This window comes from Martes martes (genome assembly GCF_963455335.1).
Source record: "Martes martes genome assembly, chromosome: 15".
NCBI lineage: Eukaryota > Metazoa > Chordata > Mammalia > Carnivora > Mustelidae > Martes > Martes martes.
The window spans coordinates 45,404,800-45,418,778 of record NC_137903.1 but is presented as its reverse complement, the minus strand read 5'-3'; the positions used below and the strand labels follow the sequence as shown (position 1 = coordinate 45,418,778).

General features: G+C 39.7%; 1 protein-coding gene across 4 annotated transcripts in view; it reads left to right on the top strand.

Moving 5' to 3' along the window:
- The window catches only part of ABL2 (ABL proto-oncogene 2, non-receptor tyrosine kinase), a 114,515-nt gene that overhangs the window by 82,998 nt on the left and 17,538 nt on the right, over positions 1 to 13,979 (top strand). For 2 of the 4 annotated variants that reach the window (XM_080824190.1, XM_080824189.1), the window contains exons 1-4: positions 890 to 1,022; positions 6,504 to 6,566; positions 7,996 to 8,166; positions 12,990 to 13,285. In XM_080824190.1, coding sequence (XP_080680316.1) covers positions 905 to 1,022; positions 6,504 to 6,566; positions 7,996 to 8,166; positions 12,990 to 13,285 — 648 coding nt within the window. In that variant the 5' untranslated portion in view covers positions 890 to 904. Of the gene's footprint in view, positions 1 to 889; positions 1,023 to 6,503; positions 6,567 to 7,995; positions 8,167 to 12,989; positions 13,286 to 13,979 lie in introns of those variants that run through there. The other 2 variants (XM_080824188.1, XM_080824187.1) reach the window with 1 other exon arrangement.

Genomic DNA, 13,979 nt, shown 5'->3' with positions numbered 1-13,979 from the left:
GAAATCATATGATATTTGTCTTTCTCAGTCTGAAAATTTCACTAATTTCACTTAATGTAATACCCTCTAGGTCTATCTGTGTTGTCTCAATCATGCTGTATTTTTTTAAAAGATTTTTAAAATTTATTTGCCAGAGATCACAAGTAGGCAGAGCAGCAGGCAGAAGTTGGGGGGGGGGAGGTGCAGGCCCCCCACTGAGCAGAGAGCCCACTGCAGGGCTTGATCCCAGGATCCTGAGATCATGAACTGAGCTGGAGGCAGAGGCTTATAAACCCACTGAGCCACCCAGGCACCCCTTTATGCCATATTTTTAACTGTATTAAGCTGTAGAGCCAAAATGTTAGTGAAGGCAGTTATTTCCTGGCTTCTGTGCTCATGAATCAGATTGTAACTATTTCTTTGACTTTGGAGTTGTGGTTACTTGAACTAATTTAAGCGACGCAAAAGATGAGTCTCCTTAGGGCGTTTCCTCTTTTAAAAGTATATTTGGTGTTTTATTGTAAACAGGTTTTCTCCAAGGGAACTTTTCTCTACAGCTTACATCATCATCCATTTAGAAACAAAATTCCATCTATATATACTGATCCTTACATATTTTATTATTTGTTACTCTTATGTGTGTTGGTTTTTATTTTACTTATTTTTTTTTTTCCTTCAAAACATTCCCAGAGGTTCTTCTGAATAACCCTGTTGTGACTCAGTCTTTGCTGATTACTAGACATTTTCCTTTAGGTTACTCTCCACCCACTTTGGGACTTGTAAATGCTTACCCTCCTATTGGTTCCCTGTGGCCACTGAGTACATGAGTAAATGCCACATGCATGTGGTATGGCTTGTCAGGGAGTGGAATTTTAAGACTTCCTCTACATAGAACAGTTTAACTTTTGTGCTTCTGGTCAGAGGAATGGTCCTTGGAACAGTCCTGCTTTCACCCAATAGTTATGGCAGGGATCAGGACACGTCGTCGCTTTGCTGCCTGTGTAGTAGTGAGGCCTCAGACACTGCTGTACCCAACTTGACAGGTATGGTTCAGAGGTGATAGCTTGGGCGGGGTGTGGATATTCACAGCAATCAAGCGTGAATGGAGATTTCAGAAAAATTCTCTCTACTGTTACTGTCCTCATTGTTGGCCAGGGAAGTTTTATGTGCTTTGTTTCTGGTATTTCATAGGTAGGGTCTCAGTAAGTACTTACTGAAAGAAAGAATAGTGAATAATATGTAATATTTTGTGATGTTAAGATATGTCTTGCTTGATATGAAGAACTTAAGCTATATTGAGAGCTGTTGAATGATTTATCCAACTACCTTACATAGTTGTTAAAAGATATTAAAAAGTAGTAGCTTCTTAGAGAATAAGCAATCAGATAAAGTAGAATTCTGGCAAGATACAGATTTGTAAATGCTTGGAAATAAATGCCTCAAGTGAAAAATTTTTGTATTTAATTCTCCAGTTACTTACCTGACGAATTTCTAATTAAAATGATAAAAGTTATTGAATGACTAATTGGTAAAAGTGTTTTTTAATAAAATTAAACATTAAATTTAGGAATTGTCTCTGAATTTGAGTCTGAGTCTTATTCTGGATTTTAACTTCTTTAATCCTGATAATTTACTTTGTACAGACTGCTGTTTCTATGTTTTTGCCTTATTTTTATTGTCTTCTGCAAGTCTATCAGAAAAAAGTAATAAAATTACCTTTACTAATAGTCATATTTCTGCTAGCTGGGTCCTGTGTTGCATAGGTGAAAATCAAGTCTATTGTCTCATCTTAAGTCTATGATTACCTCGGTAGTAGTGATTAATGAAAGATTAACCCGCTAAGGCACCTAATATATAGTAGGCACTTCACATTGTTTTTAAAAAACAAAAACAAGAACAGAAAAACCCCAAAACCCATTCCCAACCTTCATGCTTGGATTTGTGAGGGCACAGTACATCTGAATCATCCAGCTGTGTCTGTTTTAAGCCGATGAGAAAAGTGGCATAGACGAGACCCACTGGATAACACGGTGACATTTACTTGCCCTTCCTATGGGTTTTTTGTTTGTTTGTTTTTGCCCTTATTCCTTAGCTTGTTCTCTTGCATTTAGTTCTTTAACTCTTCATGATTTAATACATGTTCATTCTTGGTCTTAGGAAAATGTTAGGATGTTTTTTGTCTTCAGAACATTTTCCCTTTTGTTTGGTGCTAGCGGATAGGATGGTGTTTAAGTGGATATCCTGTGCAGACGGATTGTACAGGAAATGGACCCTTAGTTCTATGAGAACAAAAGCATGAGTGGGAAGAAAGAAGAAAGGAAGGAAATAAGATCTTTGACTTGACCAAAAAGATCATAGAAGCAGAGATAGGAAGAAGGGGAGTGGGAAATGAAAAGGATTGTTTTCCAAGTCATGGTTCTTTTAGTACTTTGGCTTCAAAAATTACTTTTATCCTGTATTTATTTTTTGTATATTTGATAAATGCACAGTATTGTTTGGCCTATAATAATCTTTTTAAGTTTACATAAAATTGTGCTTATTGCCTTTTTTTTTTTTTTAAGATTTTATTTACTTATTTGACACAGAGAGAGATCACAAGTAGGCAGAGAGGCAGGTAGAGAGAGAGGGGGAAGCAGGCTCCCTGCTGAGCAGAAAGCCCGACGTGGGGCTCGATCCCAGGACCCTGAGACCATGACCCAAGCCAAAGGCAGAGGCTTAACCCACTGAGCCACCCAGGCGCCCCTGCCTTTTTTCAAATAATGTGTTTTTTAAGCTGAACTTGCCTTTAACAAACCTTCTTTGAGCTGATGGAGCTTGTCTCCAGTACAGATGAATCACATGTCATAGACATGTCCTTACACGTTGACAGCCTGTCAGCTGTGTCATCAGTGCACAATTCCTGCTCATCTAATTTAAATGCTTTCTCTTCTCTGAGACCTTTTCTGATCCAGAGTTTTGTTTTCTGTCCTGTCCTCTCATAGCACTACAGCATGTGAATATAACACTACACATGATTCATTATTCAACAAATGTTTTTTGAGAGACTCTTACATACATGCACTATTTTGGGTGCTTGGAACTTATCAGTGAACAAAGCAGGCAAAAATCCTTGTCTTCATAAAATTGATAATCTAGTTGGGGGGCAGTTAGGTAAGATACATGAATATAATAAGTAAATTATATCGTTAGCGGTAGTAAGAGCTATGGAGAGAAATAGGGAAGGAGACATGGGGGGAGGTGGGAGTGGTGTCAGGAATAGCCACGTTTTAAAATAGGATAGTCAGAGAATGCTGTACCAGGAGGGACACACTTGAGTGAAGTGTCATGTGAATGTCTTGGGGAAGGAATGTTTTAGAAGAAATAGCCAATACAAACATCTTGAGGCAGGAGCATGCCTGCCTTGTTCAGGTAATAGCAGGGAGGCCAGTATCCAGAATGAGGTAAACCGGGGGAGGAGTATAGACAAATATGGGCAAGACAAGTTGTGAAGAGCCTTGCAGGCTCTCACAAGCCTTCTGCTTTTTACTCTATGGTAGGGAACCATCAAAGAGTTTGAGCAGAGGAGTAACAAGATCTGACTTATGCTTTAAAAATTGGCTGGTGTGTTGAGAATAGACAGAGAACGAGGCTAGAAGTGTGGAAATCAAGAGCGTGGTGAAACCCAGGAGAGAGATGATGGTGGTAACAGGGTAGTAGTGGTGAAGGGCGTGAGAAATGAATAGATTCTGGGTATGTTTTTGAAGGCAATGCCAATAAGGTTTCCTTATGGATTAGATGTAGTATGTGAGTGCAGAAAAGGAGTCCTGAGGGGCACCTGGGTGGCTCAGTCAGTTAAGTGGCTGCTTTTGGCTCAGGTCGTGATCCCAGGATCCTGGCATTGAGCCCCATGTCGAACTCTGCTCAGTGGAGAGCCTGCTTCTCCATTTCCCTCTTTCGGCCTCTCTGCCTACTTGTGATCTCTGTCAGATAAATAAATAAAATCTTAAAAAAAAAAAAAAGAGTCCTGAGTGATTCTAAGGATTTTACTTTTGGTCCCCGCCCCCAGCTGTATTGATACAATGGACATGATGTGTAAATTTAAGGTATACAGTGTGTTGATTTGATACTTAGGTATTTCATAATGATTACCACCACAGCGTTAGCTAATACCTGCATCACATCACATAATTACTCCTTTTTTGTGGTAAGAACATTTAATATCTACTCTAGCAATTTTCAAGTAGATAATACAGTATTATTAACTATAATCATTGTGGTATATGTTAGATGCCCAGAACTTAACTCATCTTATAGCTAGCTTTTAAAAAATAAATTGTGTATTTATTTTTCTTAAGAAATTCTTTTATTATTTTCAATTAGCCAACATATGTATTATTAGGTTTTTTAAATTTTTAAATTTTATTTATTTATTTGATACAGAGAGAGATCACAAGTAGGCAGAAAGGCTGGCAGAGAGAGAGGGGGAAGCAGGCTCCCTGCTGAGCAGAGAGCCCGATGTGGGGCTCGATCCCAGGACCCTGAGATCATGATCTGAGCCAAAGGCAGAGGCTTAACCCACTGAGCCACCCAGGTGCCCCCATTAGCTTTTTTTTTTTTTTTTTTTTAAGATTTTATTTGTCAGAGAGAGAAAGAGAGAGAGGCAGACAGAGGCAGAAACAGGCTCCCTGTGAGCACGGAGCCCAGTGTGGGACTCGATCCCAGGACCTTGGAACCATGACCCCAGCCAAAGGCTGATGCTTAACCAGCTGGCCACCCAGGCATCCCTTATAGTGAGAAGTTTGTATTTTTTTTTATTAAAGATTTTTATTTATTTATTTGACAGAGATCACAAGTAGGCAGAGAGAGAGAGAGGAGGAAGCAGGCTCCCCGCTGAGCAGAGAGCCCAATGCGGGACTCGATCCCAGGACCCCGAGATCACGACCCGAGCTGAAGGTAGAGGCTTTAACCCACTGAGTCACCCAGGCGCCCCAAGAAGTTTGTATTTAAAATTCAAGGTTTTTGGCCTGAGCAGCTGAAAAGAGGAAATTGTCATTAAGTAAGATATGGGGAATTGTGGAGGAGAAACAGATTTGGGGACAGAACAGAGAGTGTTTTTTTCTAAATCCAAATATTAGTGATTTATAATTTTTATATTCGGAAACTCAGAATGACGATGTATAGTAGATGTTCTCTAAAATTATTAGATTTGTAAACCTTAAGTGTTCATATATTGGGTTTCACAAAGTAAGGTAAAATTGTATGGCATTGCTGGTTTTGGTCTGCTAGGATTTAAGAGTTGGCTTCAATATCTGTTTAATTATTGTTTCTAACTTTGTCAGTGATAGTACAGAAGTTCTTATTACCCTTGATTTTTGTTATTTGTATAACCTCAAACAAGGGGGACTTCTATTGCAAAAGAAGAAAATGTTCTTGAACTGCTTGATAATCATTAAACAGGGTAATAATCACAAAACATTATAATGTTAACGCCATCATTGGCAAGAAACATTTATTAGTGAGGATCATGTGATACTCAGTATAGAATCTAATATATATTACAAATATTCTCTATACTTTTTGGCTGTTTTTTTTTTCATTTTAATAAAAGATTGGCATTTTGTAGTCTCATGGAAATTCTGCTAGAGTGGATATTTTCTCAAGCATAAGGAAAAACAGTACATGTGATCTCTTTGGAGGATGTTTCATAGAATATGGTGTTTTGTTTGGTAATCCTAACTGGTTATCTTAATACATAATACAGCTGTTTCCATTCCTTGTAACTGCATTTAAACAAGGAGCATCTGATTCACATTAACTTTTCAGGGCATCTGGGCATACCTTCAGATTTGTTATAATAATCTTTTTTTTTTTTTTTAAGATTTTGTTTATTTGGCAAAGAGAGGGAACACAAGCACAGGGAGTGGGAAAGGGAGAAGAAGCAGGCTTTCCGCTGAGCAGGGAGCCTGATGTAGGGCTCGATCCCAGTACCCTGGGATCATGACCTGAGCCAAAGGCAGGCGCTTAACGACTGAGCCTCCCAGGCGCCCCAGTCATAATATTCTTAATGTGAAACAAAATTTAATTAGCTCTGAAACTGTAAAGATACATTGTGTTTAAGAGGAGGAAGGAATGTGATGAAGTGAACTCTAAAACTATTGGGAAAATTACGATCCATCCTACCGCAAGAATGTCTGTAGACTGTTATGAAGCCATTTTTAAAACAAGTTAATTCTGTTTTAAGATTAAAATGCATCTCACTGAGTGTTACAAAATGAGGAGATGTGAGCCAGTCAAAAGAAGGGTGGGTTGAGATCCCATTCCATGTAGCCAGGACTACGTGTGCAAAGGCACAAAAAAGCAGGAAGCATCATGGTGTGTGTTAAAGTTTAGAATTTGAAGTTTGGAGGGGGGAAAGGTAAGCTGGAGAAGTAGGTAGAGACCTGATCATAAAAGACCTTGAAGGCAATTAAAGAGATTTTAGCTTGATGGTGAACTATTAAAGAATTTTAAGAAGAGTGACCTGGTCAAATTTTTGTTTTAAATAGATCACTTTGCCAGCTGTGTGGAGGATGGCTTTGAGGGAGACAAGACTGGAGGCAGTAGTCCAGGTGAGAGATGGTGGGGGTCTGATCTGCGGTGTTGGCAGTAGAGATGGAGAGGAGGGTGTGGGTTTGAAAAGAAATGAAACCACAGATCCAAGGTTTTTTTTCTTCAGATATAATAAAGTCAATTTTAAATTAAAAATGAGTGGAGGGAGGAGAGAGAGAGAGAGAGGATAGTAAAGTGTTACATCACAGTAGGTAGTTGGAGAGTGGCAGAGAGCTGCTATAAACAGTTCCTGTGATCGAGAAGATCACTGCTGAAGGCATGGTGTATTTTTTGTGTAAATGACCTGAACTGCAAAAAGCAGGTGATCTTTATAGGGATCACCTATTTGTGTAGTGTGACTAAATTTAGGAACCCATAAAGCCTCGAGGAAAAAAAAAACAGGTCTTAGAAGGCTTCAACCATTACACATTGTAGATACTCAAATGGCTATTGCTGGTGATATTTTCTAGAGCCGTCAATTAAGTTCTCAAAATATTTTTAAAAATGTACTACCTAGGAAAAGAAAATAAGGTAAAAACTTTTTAAAACAACAGTTGGAAGCTGTTACATGGTAGACCGTGCATACTAATACAAAGGTATTTTGTAGTGCCAAGAATATTTGTATTAAGCCAAAACATTTTTCTATTGTTTGACAGATAATTTTAGTATTTTTGTTTTTTTCTGGAAGCACTATTTCTATAATTTTCATGTATGTAGACAGAGGATCCAGATTTATGCAGTATGTACATATTTCTTAAAGTTTCTGTTACCTTTTCCACAATTTGTTTTGTGTGGAGAGAGTCAGTGAAGAAGGGTAGTTTGGGAGGATTTTTAAACTTTTTTTTTTTTTTTTTTTTTAATTTATTTATTTGACCGAGAGAGATCACAAGTAGACAGAGAGGCAGGCAGAGAGAGAGGGAGAGGGAAGCAGGCTCCCTGTTGAGCAGAGAGCCCAATGCGGGACTCGATCCCAGGACCCTGAGATCATGACCTGAGCCGAAGGCAGCGGCTTAACCCACTGAGCCACCCAGGTGCCCCTGGGAGGATTTTTAAAACAGAATTTAAAACCACCACCACCACAAAGTAGCCTATATGTTTTATAAAACGAATTGCCATGTTTTTGAGTGTGGGGTTTTCCCCCCCATTTTGAGAAACCCTGCTTTTTCTATTTCTGATTTTGGTTTGAGTGCATATGAATCACAGCTGAATGCTCATTTGCGATCTCTTCTCTGTCTTGTTGCATTTTCAACAAGTAAACTTCTCTCATGTTTAGGAGACAGTGCCATTTGCTCATTCTTCATGGCTCCATATTATACAGTTCTTTTCCACCCTGGAGCCATCAGTATACACATGCCAGCAGCTAAAATACTGTGTATGTACTGAATTCAAGTGAACTTAATTTAACTGTTGAACTTACTGTGAATTCCTTTCTCTTTTTATGTCTTTCAGAAGCCTTGCACCGCCCCTATGGTTGTGATGTTGAACCCCAGGCACTGAATGAAGCCATCAGGTGGAGCTCCAAGGAGAACTTACTTGGAGCCACTGAGAGTGACCCTAATCTCTTTGTTGCACTTTACGATTTCGTAGCCAGTGGTGATAACACACTCAGCATCACTAAAGGTGAGCTTCACTTTTCAGTTTCATTAGTGGTTAAAAAATAAAGGGGTCTGTTCTAGATTCTGCCTCTGACCAAAATTAGGTGATTTGGGCCCCAATACTTTAGGGCTCATTATCTTGGTTTGGTTTGGTTTTTTAAAAAACCTGTGTAAGGGAAAATGTCAGTGTGTCTCCTTTATCGGGCCTATTAAGGGTAAGAGGAGATAAAGTACTTTAGAAAAAGCACCACACAGTCTATACATAAACTTTTCTCACTCTCCGGATTCATTACCCTCTATAATAGGCCAGCATTCATCTTATGTGGCGGTAAGGGTCACTTCTAATGGAGCTGTGACTAACATGAGTCATTCCGCCAGAGCCGGCTGCTACTCGGAGTGCCGTCCTGGGCTGCCTGCCTGTCTGAGAACAGTTCATTACCAGTCCTCATTGTTAAGATTTAGAACTTGTTCCCAATATGTTAACCAACTACATCACTAGGTATACTACTTATTATTTAGTTTAGCTGACATTTTCTTTTTTTTTTTTGGAGCAGGACTTGTCAACAAGAAGAAAGTAGTCTAGTGATTCCATATGCCGGTGCGAGTGTCATGTCATATTGTGGACCTGCTTTGAGTAGCACTGGCGGAGACCATCTCTCATCTCTGTTAAAGTGCCTTACTGAAAGGGGTCATAGGAAAGGTTTCTGTTGTAGTAATACTCTCAAGAGAGCAGTAGTTTATTTCAGTAGAAAATTCTTATAAAAGGGAGGATTAAGAATATGACCAAGTAAAATCATTCATTATTAGTGTTTTTGAACAACGACAGAGAATGTGGGACTTTTATGAGAAAGAGCGTCTGGCTGTCTCAGTTGGTAGAGTGTGCGACTCTTGATCTTGAGGTCATGAGTTTGAACTCCTCGTTGAGTGTAGAAATTACTTAAAAAATAATGAATGAAAGAAAGAAAGAGGCATGGACCATTCTCATTGTGTCCTTGGATTAGAATGCTAATCTGCCTAAGCTTGTTCTTTTGAACCTATGAAAGCCTCCTACTGGAAAAAATATATTTCAGGATAATTTTTTAAAAAGATTTTATTTATTTATTTGTCAGTGAGAGAGAGCGAGATCACAAGCAGGAGGAGCGATAGGCAGAGGGAGAAGCAGGCTCCTTGCTGAGCAAGGACCCCCGCCCAATGTGGGACTTGATCCCAAGACTTTGGGATCATGACCCGAGCCGAACAAAGGCAGATGCTTAGCCAGCTGAGCCACCCAGGCGTCCCAAGGATAATTTTTTTTTATTAAAGATTTTATTTATTTGCCAGAGAAAGAGAAGAGCACAAGCAGGGGGAGTGGCAGGCAGAGGGAGAAGCAGGTTCCCTACGGAGCAAGAAGCCCAATATGGAACTTGATCCCAGGACCCTGGGATCATGACCTGAACCGAAGGCAGACACTTAAGGACTGAACCACCCAGGCGCCCCTCAGGATAATTTTTAACTTAAATGAAATTGTACTTTAGGTGATAATTTGTCAGACACATGCCTTTTATTTATAAGGTTCAGAATGAGGTAATAAATGGGAGTGAATATACCAGATTAAGATAGGCCTCCATTCAGGGAATGTTACCTTTTATAAAAATTATTTTTTTTTTTAAGATTCTATTTATTTGACAGAGAGAAATCAGAGCTAGGCAGAGAGGCAGACAGAGAGAGGGGGAAGTAGACTCCCGCTGAACAGAGAGCCTGATGCGGGGCTCGATCCCAGGACCCTGAGATCATGACCCGAGCTGAAGGCAGAGGCCCAAACCACTGACCCACCCAGGCACCCCCCTTTTATAAAATTTTTATGTGCATCTATTTTTTAAATCCAGAGCAGAAACCTGTAACTCAAACTGGCGTATAGATGTGTTCCAGAGTGGGTGGGAGGCACATACATACATACTTGTGCCAGGAGGTGTCAGAGGCGAAGAAAAAGTAAACATGTGTGATCTCCTAGTTGCAAGTTACTTGAAGACTTTGGGTAGTTTTTGGTGACGGGATGGTGATAGTATTTGTGTGTGTGTGAGGTTTATGTATCAGGGGAAAATTTTACACAAAGTTTTAGGATAAAACAAAGGATTTCAAAGAATTTTATACTCTCTTTGGGCTACAACACACTCTTTTACCCTTATTGATACTTCAGGGGAGAAGTTTTGTGAAGCAGTGACTCAGAATATTCTTTCCTAGATACACTTTTCATGTCACTGTTTTCCAAGATAGCTCTGTCACCAAGGAAATATCAGTCAAGACGGTCTGTTGCTGCCTCAGTACCAGTTACGGCAGCTGCTGGTGTGCAGCTCAGGGGCTGGGATTCTTGTTCTCTCATGGCGAACAGTGATTTGTCTTAAAACCCCTGAAATGTCAGATTTTTCTCTCAGGGTCTTATTGATATAAAGTGATGTCATGCTAAAGCTATTAAAGCTAAAGCTATCTTACTATTTTATTTTAAGCAAACTCGTCACCCAATGTGGGGCTTGAACTCAGGACCCTGAGATCAGGAGTGGCGCGCTCTCCCTGCGGAGCCAGCCAGGCGCCCCTATCTTACTATTTTAAAGGACAAGAAAATATATTTGAAAAATAATGATTCTTACTTTACTTCCTTCTTTGAAGATTGTTTTTTGCTTGAATTAAAAAACAAGAGTTCTCCCAACATTCCTCTGTCAGTAGAGCCGATGTGTACATCCCCATTAGTCATACTCATCAATTTCCATGGTACTCACAACTTCCAGAGTAGGAAATTCTCCTAACTTCCAAAAGAGAGGAAAACAAAAACCTAGGATTTTTTACTGTATCCTACTTATGATGACTTGCTGTTACCAGAAACAACGATATACTTGATGTTTACTTTTTCTGGTTTTTGTGGTACAACAGGAAAGCTACACAGGAACGAGTTTTATTTAGCTTTTCTAGTAGCATTGAGTTTTTTGTTTTCCTGCAGATACGGGTGGGGAGTATTTCTCTGCGTACTGGTGCATTTCCACAGCCACATGACACACGCTCCTATCTGTCCCTTTGTACATATGTATAGTGTATGAGTATATACTCCTAGGTTTTTGTCATTAAATGTCTCACATCCAGGTGTCAATGGTGAGGGAGTAATAAAGTTATCCTATGGTAAACATTTCTGTGAGTTGCTGGAAAAATATGATGACTGCCAGAATAATGATTTTGAGCTTTTCCTCAGTGGCCTATGTCTGACAGCTAGTGGGCCATATGATTTTAATTGGTTTGGTTTTCTTCTGCCGACACTGAGAAGTAGGTGTGAACTCTGCAGGAAGGTCTGCATCTCTCAGAGATAGGGGCCCAAGGCCTTTTCCATTAACCCCCCCCCCCCCGCCGCCAAAAAAAAAGATTTAAGTTATTAGTTATTACTAATGATACCTATCACCTTTCCTGTTTTGTCTGAGTTGCACGTTTAGGGGCAAAATGTATATTAGTGAGTTTAAAGTTCACAACTTTAACAGAAATCAAGGGTATTGACATCGATAGCAAGCAAAGGCATTCTGAGTAACTTGTCTTGGGTTCCAGCTTCAGTGTCAGCTTCCCTTCCCACACACTAATTTTAGAGGAATGAATAGGACTGACTCATATTCTTGGGGAATGGGAGGGAAGTTGGGAAACTATAACTGTTAAAACTTGAGTCCTGGAATGTGCTTTGGGAGTTCTACCTGCCCACCCTTCCCAGCAGTTTTTGTTCTGAAAGCATTGCTCAAAGCCCTTTGGTTTGCTTCTATTTTGTTTTGTTTTCTTGTTTATTTTTTTGTTTTTTTTTACATAAATGGTTTTGTTGCCTCAGTGCCAACTGAAATTTAGAAGTAACTTTGTGTTTCTTTTTTTTTTTAATAAAATTTTTTTTAAGATTTTATTTATTTATTTTTCAGAGAGAGTGAGCACAGGCAGACAGAGAGGCAGGCAGAGGCAGAGGGAGAAGCAGGCTCCCTGCTGAGCAAGGAGCCCGATGTGGGATTCGATCCCAGGACCCTGGGATCATGACCTGAGCCGAAGGCAGCTGCTTAACCAACTGAGCCACCCAGGCGTTCCCTAACTTTGTATTTCATGGTTCTCATACCAAAGCCTTGATTGTTACTAACATTGAACCATATATAAGATATATTCCTTGACAAACTGTTATATGAGAAAAAAACCGAATTATTTTTGAGGAGTGAGGCTGTGTCATTTTCCATTTCTGCCTTTTTTTTTTTTTAAACTGAAGTACAGTTGACACACAATATTACATTACTTTCAGGTATACAACATAGTAATTTATTCTAGACGTTGTGCTATGCTCACCACAAGTGTAGCTACCATCTATCATCACACAATGCTGTTATAATACCATCAGCTATATTCTCTGTGCTGCTGTACCTTTTATCCTGGTGATTTATTCATTCTCTAAAGGGCTTTAAGCCTGTATCTCCTACTCCTCTTAACCCATTTTGCCCATTGTCCCTCCCTCTCCCCGCTGGCAACCATCAGTGTCTTCTCTGTATTTATGGGTCCATAACCTTTCTATCTTTATATGCCACTGTACTATACCACACATGGGGTTGCCTGAAGACATTTTTTTAGTTGATGTAAAAGCCATTAGTAAATGCCAGCAGGTTATTTCTAACTATGCTGCTTCTGTTTAAGCTACACGCTAAAGAGGTCAATCAGGATATGATGAACAGCCAAGTTTGTTTTCATTAATTTTTTAAAAAACCGTTGGCATAGGAGTTCCTGATTGATTTTTCACTGAGTTTGACAGTAGCCTGCTGCTGCTTGAGATAAAGTCCTAACACCTTCTCTTCTCTTCTCTGATGACTTCATGGCTAGGTGAAAAGCTTCGAGTCCTTGGTTATAACCAGAATGGTGAGTGGAGTGAAGTTCGCTCCAAGAATGGACAAGGTTGGGTGCCAAGCAACTACATCACCCCAGTGAACAGCTTGGAAAAACATTCCTGGTACCATGGACCCGTGTCACGCAGTGCAGCAGAGTATCTACTCAGCAGTCTAATCAATGGCAGTTTCCTGGTGCGAGAAAGTGAGAGCAGCCCCGGGCAGCTGTCGATCTCGCTCAGGTACGAGGGGCGTGTGTATCACTACAGGATCAATACGACCACGGATGGCAAGGTAAGATGGGCCAGCACTGCCTATAGGTGTGGACTGGTTGTTCTTTAGAAAAAATACTCAGAATGACTAAAGAGTATAGTTTTTATGTCAGACATGAAACGAAATAATCACTGATGTGAATTTGGGTTATTTGGCATGTGAAAGCTTACTTTTTTCGAAAGAATATGGTAATGGGAATTAAAAACAGTATTACATTAATAGTTTAATGATAAGATAGAATTGAAGGTGAGTAAAGGGAACTGCTGTATAAGTTAGTGGTTCTAATCATCATATACAGGTACATATATATATATATATATATATACACACACACATATATACACACACACATATGTGCATCTAGTACATTGTACAGAATTGACAAATTAACCCTTTTTTTAAAAAAGATTTTATTTATTTGACAGCGATCACAAGTAGGCAGAGAGGCAGGCAGAGAGAGAGGGGGGAAGCAGGCTCCCTGCTGAGCAGAGAGCCTGATGCAGGGTTTGATTCTAGGACCTTGAGATCATGACCTGAGCTGAAGGCAGAGGCTTTAACCCACTGAGCCACCCAGGCGCCCCAATATTGGCAAATTAAGCCTTGGATATTTGAAACTTATAATAATCGCTACCAGAAAGTTCGCAGAGTAAGAATTTGGGCTTCTGAGACTGGGATTGTTGGGTAGTATAGATAGATTAGTTGGACATTGAGCAAT